This window comes from Sminthopsis crassicaudata, chromosome 2, assembly GCF_048593235.1.
Source record: "Sminthopsis crassicaudata isolate SCR6 chromosome 2, ASM4859323v1, whole genome shotgun sequence".
Taxonomy (NCBI): Eukaryota; Metazoa; Chordata; class Mammalia; order Dasyuromorphia; family Dasyuridae; genus Sminthopsis; species Sminthopsis crassicaudata.
This window is the reverse complement of record NC_133618.1, coordinates 346,053,382-346,078,684: the sequence shown is the minus strand read 5'-3', so window position 1 is coordinate 346,078,684 and position 25,303 is coordinate 346,053,382. Positions and strand designations below refer to the sequence as shown.

General features: G+C 37.8%; 2 protein-coding genes across 5 annotated transcripts in view; both read right to left on the bottom strand.

Annotated features, from left to right (window-relative positions):
* The window catches only part of PSMA6 (proteasome 20S subunit alpha 6), a 41,025-nt gene extending 27,167 nt beyond the window's left edge, over window positions 1-13,858 (bottom strand). The window contains exon 1 of the mRNA XM_074290688.1: window positions 13,683-13,858. Coding sequence (XP_074146789.1) covers window positions 13,683-13,758 — 76 coding nt within the window. The 5' untranslated portion in view covers window positions 13,759-13,858. The remainder of the gene's footprint in view (window positions 1-13,682) is intronic.
* A 4,756-nt stretch (window positions 13,859-18,614) lies between these two features.
* PRORP (protein only RNase P catalytic subunit) overlaps window positions 18,615-25,303 on the bottom strand; it is a 33,632-nt gene continuing 26,943 nt past the window's right edge. For 2 of the 4 annotated variants that reach the window (XM_074290673.1, XM_074290672.1), the window contains exons 7-8: window positions 21,926-22,121; window positions 18,615-19,200 (exon numbers count right to left, since the gene is read on the bottom strand). In XM_074290673.1, the coding sequence (XP_074146774.1) occupies window positions 19,069-19,200; window positions 21,926-22,121 (328 nt within the window). In that variant the 3' untranslated portion in view covers window positions 18,615-19,068. The remainder of the gene's footprint in view (window positions 19,201-21,925; window positions 22,122-25,303) is intronic. The other 2 variants (XM_074290676.1, XM_074290675.1) reach the window with 1 other exon arrangement.

Sequence of the window (25,303 nt, the reverse complement as noted above, 5' to 3'; positions counted from 1 at the left end):
TGTTAAGGACTAAATCAGCAATCTCTAGTAACTGAGATGGGGCAGATGTTAGGTAAATCCTGGGCCTCAGCTGACCCTGCTCCAACCCCAGCCCCTGCCTCATCTAGCAATGCTATAGAGGATATAATTAAGATAATTGATGAGAAAAGTTTACTTGTTCCCATCCCACAAATGAATAATCTCTTACACTCATTGATTTGCACGTCCCCTTGGTTCTTAAATGAAGAAAAACTACGTATAGATAAATGGAAGCTAGTGGGACTTGAAATGAAAGAATTTTACTCAAAAAATGGGAATTGTCAAATTTTCCCAGAGGTATTTTACCTATACAACTTGATTCTATTAGACTTAAGCTATCAAGAAGAGTTTAGAAGAAGGAAGAGTTCTAAAAAGGCTCAGAGAAGGAAGCATGAGGAACAAAAGATAGAAGATAGGCAAACTCAGGACGTTGCCAGAGGGCAAAAAATTTCAACCCCACCTAGAGAGCAGATTATTGATCAGCCCACATCCACTCCACCTTCAGGGACGGAGGGAGGAGGAGTAGTGGGAGGGGCGGTGACATCATCAGCGCTCCCCCCTCCTCCCACACAGAGCCCCCCCTCCCAACAACTGCCCACTCCTGTAACTAGATTAGAAAGAGGGCTTATTGAAGCAATTGAAAATGGAAAAGAAGTAGATAATGATTTCAAACTTCAAATTTTTCCCGTGATTCAACAGCGTAATTCTGCAGGTCAAGAGAGTAGAAGATATGCTCCTTTTAATATGGATGTCCTTAAAAACCTGAAAAAATCTTGCACTGTCTTTGGGGCTACATCAGATTATGTTAAAATGTTAATACACAATTTGGCTTATGAAACCTTAACCCCTAGTGACTGGAAAGTCATTGCAAAAGTGTGCTTAGAACCTGGACAAAATTTGTTGTGGTTTTCTGAATTTACTGAGCTCTGTAGAATTCAAGCCCAACAAAATAGTCAAAGTGCAGCTAATACTTCCATCACCTATGACCTACTAATGGGTATAGGTTCTTATGCAGACGCTTTGGTACAGATTAATTACTCCATAACAGCACTTGAGCAAATTTCTGCTGCTGCTATCAAAGCATGGGCTTCTCTCCCCAGTAAAAACTACGAGGGTGAGACCTACACAAAAATTGTACAGGGACCAAATGAACCTTTTGCTGATTTTGTGGCACGTTTGCAGACAGCTGTCATACAGGCAAATGGTGAAAATGAAGTAACAGACACTTTGGTGAGGCAACTTGCTAGAGACAATGCCAATGAGGTTTGTAGAAGGATTATACTAGGACTACGTAAGGATGCTCCTTTAGAGGAGATCATAAGACGCTGTGCCGCAATGGGCACAAATACCTTTTATAGCCAGGCTATGGTGCAGACTTCCCAAGATCCCAACATGGGGAGACAGGATCCCTTTTGGCAAGGGGTTTCCCGAGAGACTCGTCAATGCTTTCAATGCGGTAAAGTAGGCCATTTGAAAGCTCAATGTTGGCATAGAGACAGAGTGAGAAGACAGGCTGGGAGAACAAGACCCAAAACCCCATGTCCAAAATGCAACAGAGGACTCCATTGGACCTCAGAGTGTAGACTGATTCAGGGAAACGGGATGAGGGGCCCAGCTCCAGGGCCCCAAGCAAAAAACACTTGGGGCATGATGGCAGCCGATGCCACACCCAGAGAGTGCCTCCAAGTCCAATACCCAGACATGACCAATCAGCCAGGAAGCCATCTGAGGGGAGAAAGGGATTACACAATCAGTCAGCCAGGAAGCAACATGATGGGAGAAAGGGACTACAATTAGGGAGGATAGAGTTGTATGCAGCTGGGACAATTGAGATACCCCCTGGAGAGGTGAAATCTGTTCCTCTCCAACCTATGGATCCCTTGCCTCCAGGCACAGTAGGCTTGACCATTTCACCTCCTGAGAGTACTTACAAGACAGTGTTCATTCATACACTGATGTGGGAAACTGGGGAATGTGTAGATAATATCCCAGTCACTAACACAGGGAGACAGTGTGTGACTTATCAACCAGGGGAAGTAGTAGCATCAGGTTTATTGATACAGACTACTAATAAGCAACCTGGTGACAGTCACCCATGTTCGGACTCCAAGCAGAAAAACCCAGGAATATACTGGACAGCAGCTGTGACAGCTGACCGACCTATGCTCACCATCTATATAAATGGCATAGCATTAGAAGGACTGGTGGACACAGGTGCAGATCGCACAGTCATTAGAGGTGCCAACTGGCCCAGTCACTGGCCAAAGACTAAGGCAGACACCTACATGTCTGGGGTAGGAGGATCAATAGCAGCTGAAGTTAGTGCTACCCCTTTAAGATGGGTATTTGAAGGTGAAACAGGAGTTTTTACTCCTTTTATAGTTGAAAAAATCCCCATCAATCTGTGGGGAAGAGACATTTTACAACAATTAGGGTTAAAAATGAGTACTTTGGTTTTTTAGGCAGGGCTGCTGTTGAAGGCCTGCCAACACTTTCATCTGTTCCTATCCAGTGGAAAACTGATACACCAGTGTGGATAGAACAGTGGCCCTTAGATAACAATAAAATTCAGGCCTTACTAGATATAGTACAGGAACAACTTGATCAAGGACACTTACAACCTTCTCTAAGTCCTTGGAATTCCCCAGTATTTGTTGTAAAAAAGAAATCTGGAAAATGGAGAATGTTGACTGATTTAAGAAAGGTAAATGAACAGATGGAAACTATGGGAACTCTTCAACCTGGACTTCCATCTCCTACTCAGTTGCCTAGAGAATGGCCTCTGTGGGTTATAGACATTAAGGACTGTTTCTATTCTATCCCTCTAGATAAGGAGGATATGAAAAGATTTGCCTTTTCAGTGCCCAGCGTTAACTTAGCTGAGCCTTATAAAAGATATGAATGGACAGTTTTGCCACAGGGAATGAAAAACAGCCCTACTATGTGTCAAATGTATGTTGCTGCTGCTCTTAGTCCAGTAAGAAAAGCATTTCCAAAAGTAATGTTATTACATTACATGGATGATATATTGGGATGTGCACCTAAGGAACAAATGTTAGAAGCATGTCTACAAAAAACCATAGAAACACTAAGGAATTATAAATTGCACATAGCTCCAGAAAAGATTCAAAGACATGCTCCTTTTCAATATTTAGGATATGAAGTATATCCTAAGGTGCTTACAGTACAAAAACTCTCCTTAAGAACAGAGAAGCTAAACACCTTAAATGACTTCCAGAAATTGATAGGAGATATCCAATGGATGCGTCCCGTGCTAGGCTTGACTACCTGTCAATTGCAACCATTATATGACATTTTAAGGGGAGACAGTGCTTTAAATTCACCACGCCAGCTTACAAAAGAAGCTCAAAAGGCTTTGAGACAAGTTGAACTGGCTTTATCCAATGTGGTTGAAAGAGTCACTCAAAAACCCTTGGAAATATCAGTTTTTGCTACACAAGAGGCCCCCACAGCAGTCCTTCATCAAGGAGACAGTGTGATAGAGTGGGTGAACCTCCCAGCACAACCAGAACAAAGCCTTATTCCTTACCCAGTGCTTGTGGCTAGAATTTTATTAAAGGCCATTAAACGAGCAGTACAATTATCTGGGACAAGACCTGACAAGATATATACCTTTTATACTAATGCACAAGTTAATGTGTGCTGCGAAACCATCCCAGAGTGGCAAATTTTATTAACCATGGCTCCAAATTTTGCACACGGGTCTCCATTAAAGATAACCAGACTGCTACATAATTGGCAATGGATTCTTGAAGAAAAGGTTTCTAAAGTTCCTCTTAAAGGACCAACTATCTTTACAGATGCATCCAAACATAATATTTGCGCTGTGTATTCTCGTGACTTAACTATAAAGAGAGTAATCAGAACTCCTTTTCAGTCCACTCAGCAGAATGAATTGTATGCAATCATTCTAGCTCTTGCTTATTATCCGGGAGACATAAATATAATATATGATTCAGCCTATTCAGTAGGTGTGGTACAAAGAATTGCCACAGCCCAAATAAAATTTGTAGCCTCCAATATATATCAGCTCTTTAAAGAGCTTCAAGAGCAAGTGAGAAAGCATCCAGGTAAGATTTATATTTTGCATGTCCATTCCCATAGTGGACTTCCAGGTCCTATTTTTGATGGTAATTCAAAGGCAGATAGCCTTCTAACCATGCTGGCCAGTACTCCTTTATTTCAAGAAGCACAAGAGTCTCATTCTAAATATCATCAGGCTGCCCAAGCTTTACGTTTGCAGTTTGGAATAACAAGAGAAGAAGCTAGGAGCATAGGAAAAGCCTGTACAGCTTGCCTTCCTTTCCATGCTCCTACACTCCCTCCAGGGAAGAACCCTCGTGGTTTGAGACCTAATGAAATTTGGCAAATGGATGTGACCCATTATAAATCTTTTGGTCGTCTATCTTTTATCCATGTCGTGGTAGACACCTTTTCAGGATTCACATTTGCAATACCAGCAGCAAAAGAGACAGCCCGAGTGGTCACTGAATTCCTTATACAAGCATTTGCAATTATGGGCGTGCCACAAGCAATAAAAACAGACAATGGACCTGCATATACATCTAAACATTTTACACACTTTTGTGCACAGTATAAGATTTTACACATCACGGGCATACCCTTTAATCCTCAAGGGCAGGCAATAGTAGAGAGAAGAAACAGAGATATTAAGACACTCCTCCAAAAACAAAAGAAAGGGGGAGCCACGGGTAACCCTAGAGAACTTCTAAATTTAGTTCTTTATACCATTAATTTTTTAATTTTTGACAAAGATGCACTGGCTCCAGCAGACAGGTTTTATAACTCACCGGAAGGGCAGTGTCCAGTGCGAGCAGCTCCACTGTCTTTAGATAATCGCCAAGTGATGTGGAGAGACCCAGAAAGTGGTGAATGGAAGGGACCAGATAGGTTAACTGCTTGGGGGAGAGGGTTTGCTTGTATCTCTACAGATGGAGAAGGAATCAGATGGGTGCCAACGAGCCGTATTCGCCTTGTCCATCGGAGAGAGACAGAGCAGACCCTTGAAACGAAGGAGAAGGCCCAAGAAACATCGGGTGGTTCCATTGCTGACTGTGCCCACCACTGAAAGAACCTGGCAGTTATGGCGTTTGACCCATGGACATCAAAAACTGTTGGACTTGAAAATCCTCAGAAATCATTGGATTCTCTGAGACATCATAAGACTTGAAATTCTTGGATAAGAATAAGACTTGGATTCTCTGAGACATCATAAGACTGTAGGACTTGAAAGTCTCAGGAATCATTGGATTCTCTGAGACATCATAAGACTATTGTAGGACTGAAATCCTCAGGAATCATTGGATTCTCTGAGACATCATAAGACTATTGTAGGACTGAAAGTCCTCAGGAATCATTGGATTCTCTGAGGCATCATAAGACTATTGCTAGGACTGAAAGTCCTCAGGAATCATTGGATTCTCTGAGGCATCATAAGACTGTTGCTGGACTTCAAAATCTTGTGGGGATCATTGGATTCCCTAACATATAAAAAGACTGATGTGGGATTTCAAAAACTTGTGGGGATCATTGGATTCCCTAACAGTGAAGCAATGGACAATAGATTGGTTTTGGACTATTTCTTGGTTGCTGAAGAAGGGGTATGTGTGTCTGGTGTCTACATACCCTCCTTCTAGGACTTCTGGAAATCTCTTACAATACCATGTTGATTTATATTGTTTGTTATATCACTATTTGCATGTACAATTCCTGTTTGTTACACCACATCGAGTCTGCACTGATTGTGGGGAGAGTCACCACTAATAGCCTCTGCGTTATTGCTATGTGCTTGTGTAATAACTCCCATGCTGATGGGTTTGTGCATACTTGTCTCTAATAAGGCCCTTCAATCCAGAAACCCGCTAGCAAATCCCCACTTCTCTTTGGTGCTTCTCATCTCCCTTCCTGAGATGTCAGGGAGGGCGTGATTATCTCCTTTTTAGTGCTTTCATCTCCCCTCCTGAGAAGTCAGGGGGGGCGTGATCACCTCCTTTTTGGGGTTCTCATCTCCCTGAAAGGTCAGGGATGGCGCGACCTCCTGTGGTCTAAAACAAAAGAAAGCGGGAGATGTAAAGGGCTAGAACTGAGCAATGCACTTGAATGATGAAGCACGTGAGACTAATTGCCAATTGGAAGGTTCCCTATTAACTTGTTTAAGGTTGACCCTCCCCAGCTGTTCTGTGCTGACTTGATTGGTGAGACAAAGAGAGGGAAGTGACTTGTGTGGGAGGAGCAAGAGAAACTTGGGTGGTGGAACTCTCGCTCACTTGCACTCGTGACCTGGCGTTGGAGGCGACGGTAAAGATCTAGAATAAAGACGTTTAGTGATCCTGACTCCTGCTGATTTCTGGAAAGATAGAGTTCCAGCACATGTCAACAACAGTACTATATGAGGATGTATTCTGATGGAAGTGGATATCTTCAACATAGAGAAGATCTAATTCAGCTCCAGTTGATCAATGATGGACAGAATCAGCTACACCCAGAGAAGGAACACTGGGAATTGAGTGTAAACTGTTTGCACTATTGTCTTTCTACCCAGGTTACTTTTACCTTCTGAATCCAATTCTTACTGTGCAACAAGAAAAATCAGTTTTACACACATATATTGTATCTAGGATATACTGTAACACATTTAACATCTATGGGATTGCCTGTCATTTAGGGGAAGGGGTAGAGGGAGGGGAAAATTCGGAAAAGAAATGAGTACAAAGGATAATGCTGTAAAAAAAAAAAATACCCATGCATATGTACTGTCAAAAAAAATTGTTATAATTATAAAATTAAAAAATAAAATAAAATACAAATGGTTAAAGAAAAGCGAGAGGGAAAGTGAGAAAGAAAGAAGAAAAGAAGAGGGAAAAAAGGAAGGAAGGAAAAGAGGGAAGGAGGGAGAGATGAAGGAAGGAAAGGAGAGAGTTAAGAAGGGAGAGAAAGGAGGAAAGAAAAGAGAGAAAGAAGGAAAAATGGTAAGCAAGGGAAGAAAAGAGAAAAAGAGAAAATGAACACTCATGTTTTTATAACAATCAAATCTGACCCCTAAAAATAGAGGGAAAAAATGACCCTCTCTGCCTTCTTTGCAGAGATAGAAGGTCATGGGTCTGGAATATTTTATATACTGTGAAACTAGGATAGTTTTTTTTTTCCTTCCTCTTTCTTTTTTATTCTTTTTACAACAGATTGCTATTTTGGATGATACAGGGTAAAGGTATAAATGAAGATAGTAAAAATATAAAAGATAATACAAATAAAAAATGCTTGTAATAAAACACGAAAAAAAGAAGTTTATTTTTTATTTTAAAAAAGTTAATACATATGTGTAATGAGAAAAAAAACTTTTTAAATTTTAATTTAATTTTTAAAAAATTAATAAAACAATATTTCTTTTTAAAACTCCCCAATGCCTCCAGATGAATAACATACAAAAACAAAAAAGAAACATTAAGACCTTATGTGATAAATCAGTAAGCATTATTTAAATGCTTACTACCTGTTAGCACTGTGCTAAGCAGTGAGGATAAAAAGAGAAACAACAAAAATAGTTCATCCTTCAAAGAGTTTACATGCTAATGAGGCAGGCAACACGTAAATAAATAAGTTTATGTAAGATACATAGAAAAGTAAGGTAACAAAGACAGACTCAAATGTGGCATTTTGAGTTGAATCTTAACAGAAACCAAGATTGTCAAGAAATAGATGAGGACAGCTAGTACAAGGCACTACAAAGGATAATGGAGCATCCTCTGTAAAAAAACAGGACTGTAGAATGAATGTTAAAGGGAGTAAAGTGTGAGAAACCTGAAAACAGTAAGAAGAAAGCAGGTTGTAAAGAAACTTACATGATCCTGGAGGCATAGGACCCAGGCTTTAAGAGAATCACTTTGGAAGCTATGTAGAAGATAAAGTGGGGAGAGACTTTGGGGGGGGGAAGACCAATTATAAGATCAATTTAACTTGCTGGTCATATAACAAGTTAATCTGATAATAAGTCGTAAGTACAAACAGGGCCAAGTTTTAACCAAGACTCCAAGTTAAGCACTATTTCTACTTCAATGAAAGTTAATAGTAGGAAAACAAAAATCACCCAAGGAAAGGAAAAAAGATTAGGCAGAATACTTTAAAAAAAAAAAAAAAAAGAAGAAGAAGCTTTAAAAATCTAACTTAAACATTCATTTTTCTAATTAAAACATATTCCCCATTCAAGTATCCTGGAATGAGTTTGTGTTGTATTGTTTCTTAACTCTTCCCTAAATCTGTTCTCTGATCACTCTCAAGTTCCAGATCTAAATATCCAATTATTTTATGAACATTTTTATCTGATGTCCACTAACACTTTAAACTCAATGTTACAAACTATAAATTAATTATTTTTCAAAACTCTAAACACGCTTTTTCTCTTAAAATTCCCCATCAGTTAACAGTAGAAACATGAACAATGGATTCTGAATCAGACCCAAGTACTGACTACCCACTGCCAAATCACTTAAAATTTCTTTCAGCTGACTTATCTTAAAACAAGGATATAGAGGGGATAGAACAAGTGACTAAGAGTCCTAGGAGACCTAGATCTTAATCCCAGTTCTGCTGTTAACTAATTGTATCAGTAACTTTGACCTCTGTGGATCCTTTTCCCCTCTATAAAATGAAGTAATTAAACTAGTTGACCTTGAAGATAGATGCCTTCTAGGTAAGATTAACCAGCCTACTTGTAAAAGGTGGTATGAAACCTTTTTTTTTTTTTTTTTTTTTTTTTTTGAGGCAATTGGGGCTAAGTGACTTACCCAGGGGCTAGGCAGTGTTAAGTGCCCGAGGCTAGATTTGAACTCAGGTCCTCCAGACTTCAGGGATGGTGCTTTATCCACTGCCTACTTAGCTGCCTGTTGGTATTTTGAAAACTTAAAAGGCTATGTAATTTTACTGAATTATTAGTGAGTTGTCATTGTATTCACACTGCTTTCATTTTCTGTTACCTCTTAACTACATTCCCTACATCATTTTGTTTCCACTACGTTCTAAAAACTAAAATAATCTTCCTTTGGTATAAATGCAAAAAATTTTACTCCAATAGTCAGAAACCTTGAAATTCTTCCCACTGCTCACAAAGGCTCTAAAAGAAAGCTTTAACCAATCTTTTCAGCCTCTTGAATACTTTTCAGGTCTGAGAATACCTACTGAGACTATGAGTAGCTCAAATATGATGTCTTCTCTAAAGTTTTTAATGACTTCTCAGCTAGAAGTGTTTTTTTCTTTCCATCAAACTATCACAGCACTGTGTAACTCTCATGTATTTACCAGATTCTCTTTGCTTGTTTTATTTTATTTTATTATTTTTTTAACCAGACTGTAAATCCATGAGGGCAGGAACCATTTATCCCTTACTGTATTTTGCATGTATTAGGCTTGGTGAATTGCCATGGTTTAAATATATAAAATGCATGTTCAGCCATATACTTTAACTCCAAACAATACACAGAACAATCACTTTTCTTTTTCTCTCCACAATAATTACCACTTACCACTTCTTCTATCTTCTAACCTACCAACAAAAATTAGCAAAAAGTACAGAGCTAATTACAAATATAATGGAATCTCAATTAGAAGAGACCTCAGAAGTCACTGGATTAGAAATTTAGAGGTGAAGGAACTGAGGCCCCAAAAGGTTTTCTTTATATATGTGGGAAGGGAATATTTGATTTGAATATGTCTAAGAGTCATACCTCTAGTCTTCCTGAATTTATCCATTTTTTTCATAAGCATGCTAAAGCAGGATAACCCCTGTATTAGTGACTCTGTGAGCAGTTCTACAGGTCTGAGCTAATGGCTGTCCATTGAAGCGTGAAGCATTCTGATGGTGATGAACGAGAGGTCTGTCTGTATTATGCCTCCTGGTAGGTCTTTACTAACATTCTATATGATTAAGATTCTAAGAACAATGACTTAATAGCACTTATTGTTTCTTCCTGGCCTTTATTTGGTTTGATACATGAAGGTAGCTGCTTTTCCAATAAACTGAGCTAAACAGGTAAGAATGAAGAAAAGAAACAAAGTGATTTGGTATATTTTGCAAACAGACACCACTTCTTAATAATTGTGTATCTTTCTCAGCATAATAGTTTGATGTCTGAGTTGTGCCTAACACTTTATGATCCCATTTGGGATTTCCAAACACTTAACAGCGTTAAGTGACTTGCAAAAAGTCACACACCTAATAAGTATCTAAGGTTGAATTTCAACTCAGGAAGATAAATCTTCTTAATTGTTCCAGACTCAATTTTTAAAAATCTACTGCACCATCTAGTTGCCCCAACTTAGCACCCACTACAATGGGCAGATCTAAGAGTATTGGAATGATTTTGAATACTTCTTGTTAAAAACCATTTATTCAGACAAAAATTACCTCAAATAACTGATTTTTAAGAAACTTAGGTTTCTTAAAATGTCATCATTACGACAGTCTTTTCGAATTCTAAGAAGGAAATCAAATTCTTGATAATTAACTGAGGTGTATTAAAAGTAGCAAGTCAATTTTATGTCACATATTAAACCATCTCTTCCAATCCTTGTGACTTTCATCACGATTCTCCCACATCTTGACATCTGACTTAGGTCTTCCTCTCCACCCTATTCTTTCCTCTACATGTTAACTTCACAAATGTGTTGAATACTTCTTATTCTCTTTTAGATACCTGCGGATCAAACCTTAAATCTCACCTTCATTCTGAAATCACACTTTAAAAAAATTTTAACTATGAAATTTTCAACTCTGCTCACAATCTCTTTTCACCTCTCTCACTCCTCATTCCTTTCCTGTTCTTTGTCCCCGGGAGGGGCACATGTTTTCCCAATCTATCAACTCTGAGAATCTTATTTTCCTCTGATGGTGATGAGAGGCCTGTCTGTATTATGTCTCCTGGTAGGTCTTTACTAACATTCTATATGATTAAGATTCTAAGAACAATGATTTAATAGCACTTATCGTTTCATCTGCCCTAGAATTTTCTGCATAGTCCCTGGTAATTCAGATCTATACCCCCCTCCATTCTTATTCCTAAATTGCCTCAGGCAATTATCTAGACTGGGTCAACCACAAATTTATCTAACCTCAACTTGTCCTCATCAAAATGCTTTTCTTCTTTTCTTACTATTACATTCCCCACACCAGCTATTCCAAACTTCCCTTCCTAAGCCTTCAATTTTATTTTTATTCCCTTTGCTATCAGTAGATGACTTTGCTGATGTCCAAGGGAATCTGAGGTGAATTTCAAACTCTTCTCCATATCCTTATATATCTTTCCTTCCAGTCCCAGTGGGTTATAACCCCATTCTTCCCAAATTTGCATACCTAAGCAACAGAAAAAGAGGATTGAGAGAAAATAGAGAATTAAAAGTGAAAATAATGTCAAGAACTGCCATGCCAAATAAGAGATTTTTAAAAGGCCAGAATGAACTGGCTGGTAACATGGGGCTAAATAATGACACAGCATAAAGAAACTACAAGTAGATCACCTTGTCTAATAAGAAGCTCCCTACCTCTCTTGGAAATGGAGGGAAAACAAAGACTATGACCGCAAAGGAAGTTGGAGATATGAGAGAACCAGCCAAAGGAGATAAGGAAATAGCATGGCCAGCTACCAAAACAGAGATCTTGAGGAAATTAAGGCAGTTCCTCACTTTGATTCAACTTGCCAATGAACCAGGTGAAATGTAATGAGACTGATTTCCAAACTCTAGGATTGTGAAACTGGAGTGAGTGGGGGGGGAGGGAAGGAATGGGAGAATGACACAAATTACATGTAGGCTATAGATGGAAATTTCCCAGGGAAAAAAATTTAAGCCAAAGTTGCAATGTATTTATGGAAATGATTATTTTACTGAATTTTTAAAACCCTAGAAAAACTTAGGCTAAAATGGAGATGGACAAGAACAGGTATTTGCTACAGTAAGGACAACCACCCCCACCAAACAACTATATCAGTCATTTTATCTGTGGAGGAAACCTAATCACCCCTCCTTCCAGACAGGGGAGGAAATACTTATTCTCTTTAACCTACCACACCTTTCCAGAGAGTCAAAATCCTTATTTCACATATATATGTAGGGATTACTAATAGTTTTGTTTTTGTCTCTGAATACCCTGAACTTGACACACAGTAGGCTGTGTTTACAGGATGAAAGTTAATATTTTTTCTCCTGTCCATTGAAAAATTATATAATTATCTATATGTACTTGCCTCCTTTTCTGTATTTCTATATAGAGATATATCTATATCTTCAACTCTTGCAATGTATGGAAGCAGCTCTAAGGTCACCTCTTATAACCAAATTCAAATCATTTTTGCTCCTAGTTCCCATTTGTTGACTAATATTTTATCTCTTTATGAAACTTTTCCCTTCTTCCAGGTAAAAGTAATCATTCCCTGGTACTTTACCTAGAGTATTTTCTTTGCTCCTGTCAGAACCCATTATGATGTCATACTTAGAGATTTAAGTCATACTCCTTTCCCTATAATCAGATTATAAACTACTTGAAGACAAGGATTGTAATCATGTTATTTATAATTGTATAATACTTTAATAAAATAAACACAAATAATAAATATTAAGCATATTAAGATACTATACACGGCTCTAAGGACATTAAAAAAAAAAAAACATAATAGTTCCTGACTTCAAGAAGCTTATATTCTATAAGGGAAAACAATATGCACATAAATAAGATGGTAATAAATATAAGGTAGTGGGACTTTCTGAGAAGGTGAGGCGGAGAGTGGAGTAAGCATTAGAAAATGAGGGGGAAAAAACACAAATAGCACCATTAAGAAGAGGGCATTTAAGCTGAGTTTTGAAGGAAGCCATAGGTTCCAAAAGACAAGGTAGGGAGAGAGAACAAAGGCACAGAGATGGGGGGTGGGGGGGGTGGTAGAATATAATGACCAAGATAATAATCATACTGGCTGCAACTACTTTCATTTTCTTGTTCTCTAGTAACCTCTACCAGGATTCAGAATGACTGGGTCAAGTTAGTAAAATAACTCGGAAAAAATGTGCCTTAACCCAGAAGTCTCTTTTTTCTACTTATGTATTCTTTCAAGCTAGTCAATGAAATCCTTATCAGTTACTTGTGAATGTATGTGTCCCCCTATTAAAATGTGACGGTCTCGAGGGCCCTCGAATTCTCCCGGCACCTGGTTAGCATGGGACTTCAGAAATTATTTAGCCCAAGTTTTTCGTTTTACAAATTAAATAACTGAAGTTCGGATTACTTTACAATTTAATTTGTACTAAGGAGCACAACCCAGATTTGCCATCCTCCTCCCTCCCTCCCGTCCTCTTTACTTCCCACACCCGAGATTTGGGGACCTGAGGCCGCACTTTCTAAGGATCATGGTCCTAAAAGGGTCGAGACCCTGGCCTTTCTCCCATTCGGGGACCATCTCTCAAAACAAGGCCCAAAAAAAGAAGCCGAGTTCAAACGGGTTCTGCTCCTGAAACCTGGGGAAGCCCAACACACGCCCAGGCCTGCTGGAGCGTGGGCGCGCTTCCCGGCTGCATTGCCGGCCACGACTCCAGGCCATATCATGACGGGGGTAATTCCGCTGAGGTGGCGGAACCAGGACACTCACCTACTTGGTACAGGCGACCTTCTGGAGAGAAAATAGTAATGTGCCGATCAAATCCGGCACTGGAGCCTCGGGACATCTCGACGCGCTCACTTTCTCTACCTTCGATCTAACTAGTCCTGGTGCTCTCGCACAGCAGAAATACAACACCCGGAAGTCTCAAAGACTATTTCCGGAGCGCTGAATATAGGGCAGCAGACGCCGTTCTCGGAAGTTTAAAAGACGAGTTTCGGAATGGGCATGCGCAGCAATATGCTGACTGCTGAGAAAAGGAAGATGGAACAGTTACAAAGCCGAGCATACCCGAGCCGAGCGGAGGGGAGAGGAGAGGAAATTATTGTTTTTAACATTTTTTTTTAAATTGCATTTCAAATTCAAATTCAAATTATTCTCTCCAGTCTCACTCCTACCCACTAACAAGGCAAGCAATATGTTATCAATTCTATGTGTTAAGTCAAGCAAAACATCTACACATAAGCTGTTCAAAAAAAAAAGGCAAGAAAAATAAAGAGGGTGTAAACTAGGGTCCACGGGCCCCCAAAAGTTATATGGATAGATTTCAAACGGCCCATGAACTTACAAAAAAAAAAGTGTAATAGATTTATTTCAATATAATTGGTTTCCTTTATAATTCAATGTATTTTATGTTATGCCTTTAAAAATATTTTTTTTTGGCTGAGGCAACTGGAGTTAAGTCACTTGGTCAGGGTCACACAGCTAGGAAGTGTTAAAGTGTCTGAGATTAAATCTGAACTCAGATCCTCCTGACTTGAGGGCTGGTGTTCTAACTATTGTGCCCCAAAATATTTTTAGAAGAGGTCCATAGACTTCACCAGATTGTCAAGAGATCTATAACATAATTAAGATTTAACTTTATCAAAATGGAGAAACCTAACTCCAGACTTGTTTTATTTAATGAGCACTGGTAACGTTAACTTTCTGAAGGGATGCATGTTACTCCTTTTCCTCTAAAAAGGTAAGCATTTTATCAACATTTAGCCCTTTTCAAAAACTTGCTCAGATGTCTTTACTTTTTTAGATTTCTTTCTATGCCTGTGTAATTTCCAAGTTCCTAGTCACTCTGGTATTTTTGTCAGCAATGTTAGAAAGTTTGTCACCTTATAGGATTATACTCAGCTTTTGAGGCAGTAAATTCTTGATTGTAAACCTTTTTATCTTTTATCCTTTGGAATTTGGTGTTCCAAGGATTTCTGTCCATCACAGTAATTGCTGCCAATTCTTGGGTGTTCCTGTATCCTTGATACTCTTTCTTCCAAACTTTCCCTGTAGCAGCTGTAGTTCTGGCTTGGGACTGACATTCCTGGAAAATGTTCATTATGAGGTTTCAAGAGGTGACAGGTGAATGCTTTCTATTTTTCCCTTTTCCTTCTGGTTGTAATAGATCTGAACAGTTTCACTTGTGTTTTCTGAAATATATGACTAATTCGGTCCTGAATGGTATTTTGGATAAAGAGAACTAAAAAACTGATCCTGGAGGCAATCAGGGAAAAGGCACTGATAGAGATCAGATTAACTCCATGGTCCCACCCTTTGGGAAGTTAGTCCAACCTGAAATCTAAGTTATATCTAACTCCTGAGACCCACTCTGTGTAAAGAATGCCCTGTCAGAAATGTCCCTTAGGTTAAACTTTACCTATAAAATTTAGTTATGGGGGCCACTAGTTGGTGTAGAGCACCAGCCCTTAAGTCAGGAGAACCTGAGTTAAAATTTGGCCTCAAACACATTTCCTGGCTGTGTGACCCTGGGCAAGTTATTTAACCCCAAATGCCTCAGCAAAAAAAAAAATAATAAAAAAAAATAAAAAAATCTTACAGGTCATCTCATGGCTGCTCGTCTTCTTTTGGTCACTCCACCATGGCATTCTGCCTCAGTGTCTTTCTCTTTATCCTTCCCCCATGCCATATGGTATCTCTAACTCCACTATACTTTTCTCAATCCCACTTCTCCTTACAACTAACTCTTTCAGTATACTAAGTTCCTTTCAAGGGTTAGCCTGCCAGCTAAGGGCATACCTCATAGGGTGCTCCCTTTCTACAGGAATTGTGAATTCTTCTGAGGAACTGAGGAACTTGTCTTTCATATGCTCTCCCACTCTATTTCATATTTACCATTCCTGATGCCTATTGTATCCCTTCCATTTTATCTATAACCCCTTCTCCTAAATAAACCTACCTTTTGCAAAAGAGTGAATTCTTCACATAACTGAACTAACTTTTGCTGCCTGTCATCATCTGGTGTCTACATCACCAATATCATCTTAGTCATTGAACCACATCATTTTGGTACACAAAACCCTTGGCCTTCTTGACAAAGTATAATATGCACCCCAATATTTTTTCCTGCTACTCAAGGTGGGAAGTTGTTAGGATTACCAGGTGAGAAAGGTTGTCTGGACAGTGACAAGTTGAGAATTCAGGTTGTCTGGATAATTACAAGGTGAAAACTCAGGTTGACTTGACAGCTCAGACCTTTGGTTTGGGCCTTTAAAGGAGTTTACACCTTAGGAATTCTAGGAGGAGCAAGCTCATTGTAAGTGGTTCTTCCCAGAAGCCCTTGCATTATCCCACGCCCATTCTCTGGGAGGATAAAAAGAGGCAACACTGAGCCTGGAGAGCAGTCTGGATTGGGGAAGGACAAGAGCTGGAGGAGATTCAGAGCCAGGATTCAGGAAGAAGAGGCTGGCTGGAGGTTCCAGAAGCCTCCCAAGAAACCTGCTCATAGAGGAAAAGATTATACAGAAAAGAAACCTCCTCCCAGAGAAGGATTACAACTGAGAGACGATCAGAACATTACAATTTACAACTGAGAGACGATCAGAACATTACAGGAAGTGACTAGAAGCCCAGCAAACATCTGGCCTTCTATGTAAAAAGAGTTCTCCGTTTTAAGTTCCATTCCTTTAGATAACAGAGCTTTTTAGGGGAGACCCAGTATTTTTTTTTCTCCATCTCTACATCAAAGCAATTGGGAGTTTTTCTTTAAACTTCTCCCCTGAGTTTCATTGTTTAAACCCATCCTGATTAGATTGCCATCTTGCTTAAGATCACTGCCACTCTGATGTATGGTATGCTCCTCAGTTTCTCTCTAGGTAGGAACTTCCTGTATCCCCAACTTCTTGAATCCTAAAATTCTCCTCTCAGAACCCCGAGGTAAAAGGATATGGTTTATCCAGCCCACCCATCCTGCATCCCAAGGAAACTCTCTTCCCTTCAATCCTAACTTCAGAATTGAATGGTATATTACACAGGACTTTTATCAAAAATGTTCAATACAAAAGTTTTAACCCAATTCATTTATTATTCTAGCTGAAATGCTTTTGTTTGTGCAAGCTTTCCAAATGTTGTAAAAATCAAAATTTTCTTTGACAATTACAATTTCCTTGTAATAATCAGACAAGGATTTGTCTCACTTTTGAGATATATTTCATGTTTGGATCACTTATCCACTTGGAACTTATTGGAGTATATTTTAAGATATTAATTAAAAGCTATGTTCTGCTAGAGAACATTATGAAATGAAAAATGGATAATTTTGATTACATTAAAAAAATGTTTTGGACAAAGTCAATGCAGCCAAGATTAAAGGGAAAGCAGAAAACTAAAGAGAAACTTTACAGCTAGTACTTCTGAGAAAGCCCTCATTTCTAAAATTTATAGAGAACCGACTCAAATTTATAAGAATACAAGTTATTCCTCAATTAATAAACAGTCAAAGGATATGAACAGAAAATTTTTAAATGAAGAAATTAAAACCATTTCTAGTCATATGAAAAAGTGCTTTACATCACTATTGATTAGAGAAATGCAAATTAAGAAAAGTCTGAGTTACCATCTCAAACCTCTCAGATTGACTAAGATGACAGAAAAAGTTGATAAATGTTGGAGGGGGATGTGGGAAAACCAGAACACTAATACATTGCTGGAGGGGTTGTGAAATTATCCAACCATTCTGGAGAGCAATTTGGAACTACACTCAAAAGCCTAATAAAACTGTGTGTACCTTTTGATACAGCAATCTCAACTACAGTATCTGTATCCCAGAGATATAAAAAAAGGGAAAAGGCCCAATGTGTGAAAAATTGTTTGTAGCAACCGCTCTTTTTGTAGTGGCAAGGGACTGGAAATTGAGTGGAAGCCCATCAGTTGAGGAATGGATGAATAAGTTATGGCATATGGCTGTAATGGAATATTATTGTACTATAAGAAATTATAATATACAGGTTGATTTCAGAAAAGCCTGGAAAGTACATGAATTGATGCTGAGTGAAGTGAGCAGAACCAGGAAAGCATTGTACACAGCAATAAGATTATGTGATCAACTATGATGACTTGGCTCTTCTCAAAAATATGGTGTTTCAAGGCAATTCCAATAGACTTGGGATGGAAAATGCCAATCACATCCAAAGAGAAAACTATGGTGATTGGATGTAGATCAAAGCATATTATTTTCCCTTTTTCTTTCTTGTGTTTTTTTTTTCCCTTTTAGTCTGATTTTTCTTGCACAAGACAAATATGGAAATATGTTTATAAGGATTATGTATATTCAAACTATATAAGATTGCTTGCTGTGTTGAGGAAAGGGAGAAAATTTTAGAACACAAAGTTTTACGAAAAATGTTGAAAACAGTATTTACTTAAATCCATGAGAAAGCATGATTTATGATGAAGAATTACTAGAAGCTTTGCCAAAAAGTTAAATCTCCATTGTCCACTATGACAAAGTACAAGACAAGAAGAAGAAACTAAAGGAATAGGTATGAGCAAAAAGGAGGGACAATTATTTCTATTGGCAGTTGATGTGATTTATATAGAAAATTCTAGCAAATCAATAATATGGTAATCAATATAATTACAGCTTCCACAAAATTAATCTATAAAGATCATTAACATTTAATAAAGGAAAACAAATAAATGTAGAAATATTCATTGTTTATTATTGGGTAGCACCAAAAATATCTATATAATCATCAAATTTATAACATCTTAAAGACAATAATAAATGAATACTTTAGGGGCGCATCCTTGATAAAGTTATGTGAAGGGAACAAACAGGATTTCACAAATAATATTGTACAGAAGAAAAGGTATAGTGGAAAATATAATCTGAAATAAAAAGATTAAATGCCTCATTTAATTAAAAAAAAAAAAAACCCTGCTTACTAAAACTACAGATTTATTTGAATGAGCAACAGATATATTTTCTTCTTTTCTAGAGCATATGTAGAACTCCAGTTTAGGATCATCTATCTTCCTATAAGATAGCAACTTTTGTTTTGCAGTAGCCAAAATGGTACACAGATACTTAATGAAGATCACAGATATAGAGCAGAAAGGACACTCAGACATCACTTAGTCCAGGCTAGAAGGCTCAGTTTTGTTGTTGAAGGCAAAGCCATTTAGTTGGCACTTCATAAGAATATCTTTCCACCATGTTTTCATCATATGGTATATGCCATGAGTCTCCTGTTGTTTGTACCACTGTATCATAGGTGAGAACAGACTGTTGAATCAGAAAACAGGACATAAAAATTACGTTAAGATTAATAGTATATATTGACAGTAACACTGGCCTAAAAGAATGACAGAATTATCTGTTAAACCCCTAGGACATTCTTTATCGTTCTATAATTTCAGTGCCTGATCTAATCTTTCTCATTGTTACAACTCTTACTCTCTCCATATACATAATGATGATCTCTAAAATACCCTAACTTTCCATTCCAGTTTATTCATTCTCATGCCTACTCTTCAACTCTTCCTCAACTACAGGAAGATCGCTGATCTCCATATCTCACAACACCCACAACATGCCCAATTCTATGAGTACAAGCTTCAAAATTTCTTTTTCTCCAGTCACACAGCCACTATCTCTCAGCAGGTATTTATTGCCTCACACACATAAGATGACTGAAATAAATCCATTCCAATCCATCTTCTATTCAGCTGTTACACTGATTTTCCTAAAGCACATGTCAAATTTGTCATCCTCTGCTCCCCACATCCACATTAATTTTATTCTGGTGATTCCTAAGTGTCTATAGAATCTAGTAAATTTTCTCTGGCATTTAAAAGTTTTTCATGACAGCTAGGTGACACAGTGGATAGAGTACTAGCCCTTTAGTCAGGAGGACCTGAGTTCAAATATAGTCTCAAACACTTAACATATTTCCTGGCTGTGTGACCCTAGGCAAGTCACTTAACCCCAATTGCCTCAGAAAAAAAAAAAAAAAAAAGTCTTTCATGACTTGATCTCTTCCTACCTTTCCAACTTTCTAATACCTTACTCTTTTTCAGAGAGACTTGGAAAGACTTACATGAACTGATGCTGAGTGAAACGAGCAGAACCAGGAGATCATTATACACTTCAACAATACTGTATGAGAATGTATTCTGATGGAAGTGGATATCTTCAACAAAGAAGATCTAATTCAGTTCCAATTTATCAATGATGGACAGAATCAGTTACACCCAGAGAAGGAACACTGGGAAATGAGTGTGAACTGTTTGCATTTTTGTTTTCCTTCTCAGGTTATTTTTACCTTCTGAATCCAATTCTTTCTGTGCAACAAGAGAACTTTTCGGTTCTGCACACATTAACATGTATAAGACTGCCTGACATTTTGGGAGGGGGTGGAGGGAGAGAAAGGAAAAGTCGGAACAGAAGTGAATGCAAGGGATAATGTAAAAAATTACTCATGCATATGATCTGTCAATTAAGTTATCAAAAAAAAAAAGGGGGGGGGGCTGCTACAAACATTTTTGCACATGGTCCCACCTGATTTTTATTTCCTAGGGTTAGGCCTTTGTGGATCTTTGAGTTTCAGATTGCTAGCTCTTCAAAGTCCTTTTTGGCACTTCAGGTTAGAAATACAAGGACCTTGGGCTGGAGTGCCCCAATCTGAGCAATGGCTCACCTGCCTTTTTCCTTCCATCTCTTGGTCCCTCCCTATCCTTCCCAGACCATTCTAACCTTCTGGGGCCTTCTTGGCAAGTCTAATTTTAACACCTCCAGGAATATTATATCTGCATGGATATTTTCCATTTATTTGCTCGAGTGGGAGCTAGCTTTTTCCTGATAGATTCCCTTTTCTATTGTCCACGGGCTTATAGCTGGCTTTTGGTATAGTTCTTGAAATTCCAATTTAATCATTCTCCAAGGTAATCAAGTTTTTTCTTAAATGTAACATCCAATGGCCTTTTCTCAATCTTCATTCTTGCCATCTCTGTAGTCTTTGACAGTGTTGATTACTGTCTTGTTGACAATCTCTTCTAGATTACCATAATATTTCTATCTTCTGATTCTCTTCCTATCTGTCTCACTCAGCTCAGTCTCTTTTACTGGATCTTCATTCAGATCATATCAGTTAACCCATGGGAGTCTCCCAAGGCTCTATACTGGGCCCTTTTATTTTCTCCCTTTATATTTATTTAGTGTCACTACTTCCCATGCTTTCAAATTGCCTCTATGCTGGTAATTCCCAGATCTCTGTTGCCCTTTCCTGAATGTTCTCTAATTTATCAATGTCACTCTTAAATTGTGGCACTCAAAACCAAATAAGGGGTTCCAAATACAGTAAAATCAGGGTTTAGTACAAAAGTATTATTATTTTTCTAGACCAAAACAGAATCTCTTTAATGCAGCCCAAGATTACACTAGCTTTTTTTTGCCAATGTTCACTTGGCATAACAAAACAACTCACTGGAACTAACAGGTGCTCACACCCACACACCACAACAGATTATATACATATATATATTGAGAGAGAGAGAGAGAAATAGAGAGAGAGAGAGAGAGAGAGAGAGAGAGAGAGAGAGAGAGAGACAGAGAGAGAGAGACAGAGAGAGAGAGACAGAGAGAGAGAGAGCGCGCGCGCGCGCAAGGGAAAGAACTATGAAGAATCTTAAGGGAGTTTTGAATCTATAGTAACTAATTAATAATTTGATTCCATTTGAAAAAGCTACCTATGAAGGAACATTTCATGAAGTCATAAATTCTTTCAATGCTATGAATACTGAAAACATTAAGTGTGTTAGAAACTTAGTTTTTATAACCCAGAAAATTTCAGACAGTGAAAAAATGAAGTAATTACATCTTTTTGGAAGGAAAGAGGAAGAGGGGATTGAAATCCTCTTTAACAGTTAATAGTTGTATTTGGCCTTTCTGAAATAATGCCTTTAAAAAATTTTTGGTTTCACATTTTTAACCAGTACCCTCCTGAACATACCTGAAAAATGATCTTTTTTCCTGGGTAATAGTTGAGGAACACAAGTTGATGTCCCTGTTGCCATCTAAAGAATAGATGTTGAGTCTTATCATCAGGGAGACAAGCTTTATGGTCCCGCATCAGATCTCTGGTGAGAAATCTACACTGGTTCCCTGAATGCAGAGTGGCATATAATAGGAAGGCATCATCTTCTGAGCTAAGTCAACCAAAAAGAAAGAGAGGTCTGAAGAGTCCAGACAAAGATATATGATTATTTTCTCTATGCTTTATATTTCTGTACTACTTTTTAAAAGAAGTGTTCTAAATTCTTGATACTTTGAACACTCATTATCTACATGTAAATCTTTATAACAGAAATAGTAATATTTCAAAAAAAAAAAAAAAAGAAAAAACTGAAAGGAAAAATAATCTGATTTGAAGATCAGGGTTCTGTTTACTAATTCAATTTTTAAAAAACTGTTTAAAATCTTGATTTTCAATTCCTAAATTCTAATTTGTGATCAAAGCATGTAGACTTGTTACATCCTGCCAATCTTGGCTTTTCCCGCTAATGACTCTCCAGGGTTCCTTATTGTCTTTAGAATCAGTCAATCAATAGACACTTATTATACTACTATATTCCAGGCCCTGTGCCTGTGGATACACGCAAAAGGCTTGTATACTCCTTGTCCTTAAGAATTTCACAACCTAGTGGATAGGCAACAAGTAAAGGATATGCTTGGAAGTTCTAATATAGAATAAATAGGAGGGCACTAAAATTAAGAGACATTGGGCAAATATTTCCTATAGAAAGTGGGATTTCAGATGGAATTTGAAGGAAGTCAAGAAGAGAAGGAAGAACTTTCTAATATAATGGAGACAGAAAAAATGCCCAGAGTTGAAAGATGGAGTAATTTGTTTGTGGAACAGAAAAAAGGCCAATATAAAGTATAAGAAGACTCATGGGGTAGGTTAGGTTACAAAGGACTTTGAATAACAAAGAGATGATTTTGGATTTGCTCCTAAAGACAATAGGGAACAACTACAATTTACTAAGTAGAGAGATGACATAGCTTTGTGCTTTAGGCACATCACTTGAGCAATGGGAAGTAGGAAGAAACTTAGGGCAGAATAAATAAACTACTCTGGCAGTTAAATGTCTGTATGACCTGGCCATTAGATTATAAGATCCTAGAGATAAAGAACGATTTGCCTTTCCTTGTATTTAATGTTTTAATAATAGTTTTATTTCCAAAATACATGCAAGGATAATTTTCAACGTTCATCCTTGTTTGCAAGGAACCTTGTGTTCCAAATTTTTTCCTAACCCTTCCTCCCACCCTTTTCCTTTAGAGCTTAGCCCAGTTCCTGGCACAAAGTAGATGTTTAACATTTATTCATTAGACCTAGCTTACATTTCCCATTTTATAACATATTACTGTCTTGCAATACCTTGTAAGTGCTCTGCTACTCCAGTCACATGGGCTTTCATGGTGTTCCTTATACATGATATTCAATATCCTGTCTATATTTCTTAATTGCCTAATCCCTATGTCTAGAATTCTTTCTTTTTATCTTTGCCTTTTGGAAGACTTAGTTTCTTCAATATTCAGCTCAAATCTATTCTTGTATGTATGGGTTCCCCTCAGGTGTTAGATTCTGTGTGTGTTCTGTGGATACCAATATTTGTACATTGTTATGTCCTGTTAAAATATAAATTCTATTATTGTTCTGTAAGAAATGACCAACAGGATGATTTCAGTAAGGCCTGGGGAGACTTACATGAACTGATGCTGAGTGAAATGAGTAGGATCAGGAGATCGTTTTGTATACTTCAACAATACAATATGATGATCAATTCTGATAGATGTGACCATTTTCAACAAGGAGAAGAACCAAATCAGTTCCAATAGGGCAGTAATGAACTGAACTAGCTACACCCAGCAAAAGAACTCTAGGAGATGACTATGAACCACTACATAGAATTCCCAATCTCTCTATTTTGGATTTCCTTCACAGGCTAATTGTATACTATTTCAAAGTCCGATTCTTTTTGTACAGCAAAACAACTGTTTGGACATGTATACGTATATTGTATTTAATTTATAATTTAACATGTAATGGTCAACATGCCATCTGTGGGGGGCGGGGGGGGGGGGGAGAAGGGGAAAAATTAGAACAAAAGGTTTGGGAATTGTTAATGTTGTAAAATTACCCATGCATATATCTGGTAAATAAAAACTATTTTAAAAAATTTTTTAATTTAAAATATAAATTCTTTGAAGACAGGAATTGTTTTGCTTTGGTTCACAACACCTACACCACAGTGCTGGCACTTGATATGATAGATGTTTAGTAAATATGTGTTGATCAACTTGTAGAGTACTGGCTCGCTCCTTGGAGGGCCTCAGGGTCAGCCGGAATCGGGATAAATTAAAGTCCTTGGTCTTTAGGGGGAAAAGTGAAAGAGGCAGGGCAAGCAGAATCCTGGATTCAGGAATCTGGAGTCACCAACTTCTCTCCTCCTTATCCTACCACCAAGTGACTTTGCCTCTCTCTCTCTCCCTCCAATTCTTGCCTCTGATTATCTTAACACCTAACATTCAGCAAGCATCAACAGTGAGAAGAGCCATTTATCCAAATATATGCTTATAGAGTCGTTGTCTCACATAGAATAGGTAATTAGCCTTATGGGTAATTAGTAGCTATGTGTTATAGCCTTTTAGTTAATTAAGTAATTAGCGCTTGGTTGTCAAGCATACCTTTTTGGAGTTTCAGCCCTCTACATCAACTCATTTCATCCCCTACATCTGTCACCTTCTCAGTGTCACATGACCATATTTTGCAATAGTTCTCATAATTGGATCCTCTGGTTTCTGATGCATTCTCTTTCCTATTTTTTTCCTCCATTTAACTACCAAGATAATCTTCCCAAGATACAAAATCTGACCATGTCACTTGAGGGATTTCCTATTTCTTGTAGCATAAATTCAACAATTTAAAGCCCTTCAGAAAGCTTCAGTCAACTTTTCCAGTCTGTGCATTAAATCATCTTCATTCACAATATGTGCTGAGCAACCAGGCCATTTAAGTCTTTCCCAAATGGGAATTCTACTTGCTGCCCCTGTTTGTTTGTTGTTTTTTTAATTTCGAATATAAAAAGTTGATTTTAATTTTGCAAAAATGATTATAGACCCAGTATCATATTTGTTTTACAATAAAAAATGTGAGAACAGGGAAGCTAAATTCAGTATTAACTCCATTAAAATATAAGTTCCTTAAAGTCAGCAACTTTCTTTTTTTTAAATTAATTTTTTATAATTATAACATTTTCTTTGACAATACATATTCATAGGTAATTTTTTTTTTTTACAACATTATCCATTGTACTCCCTTCTG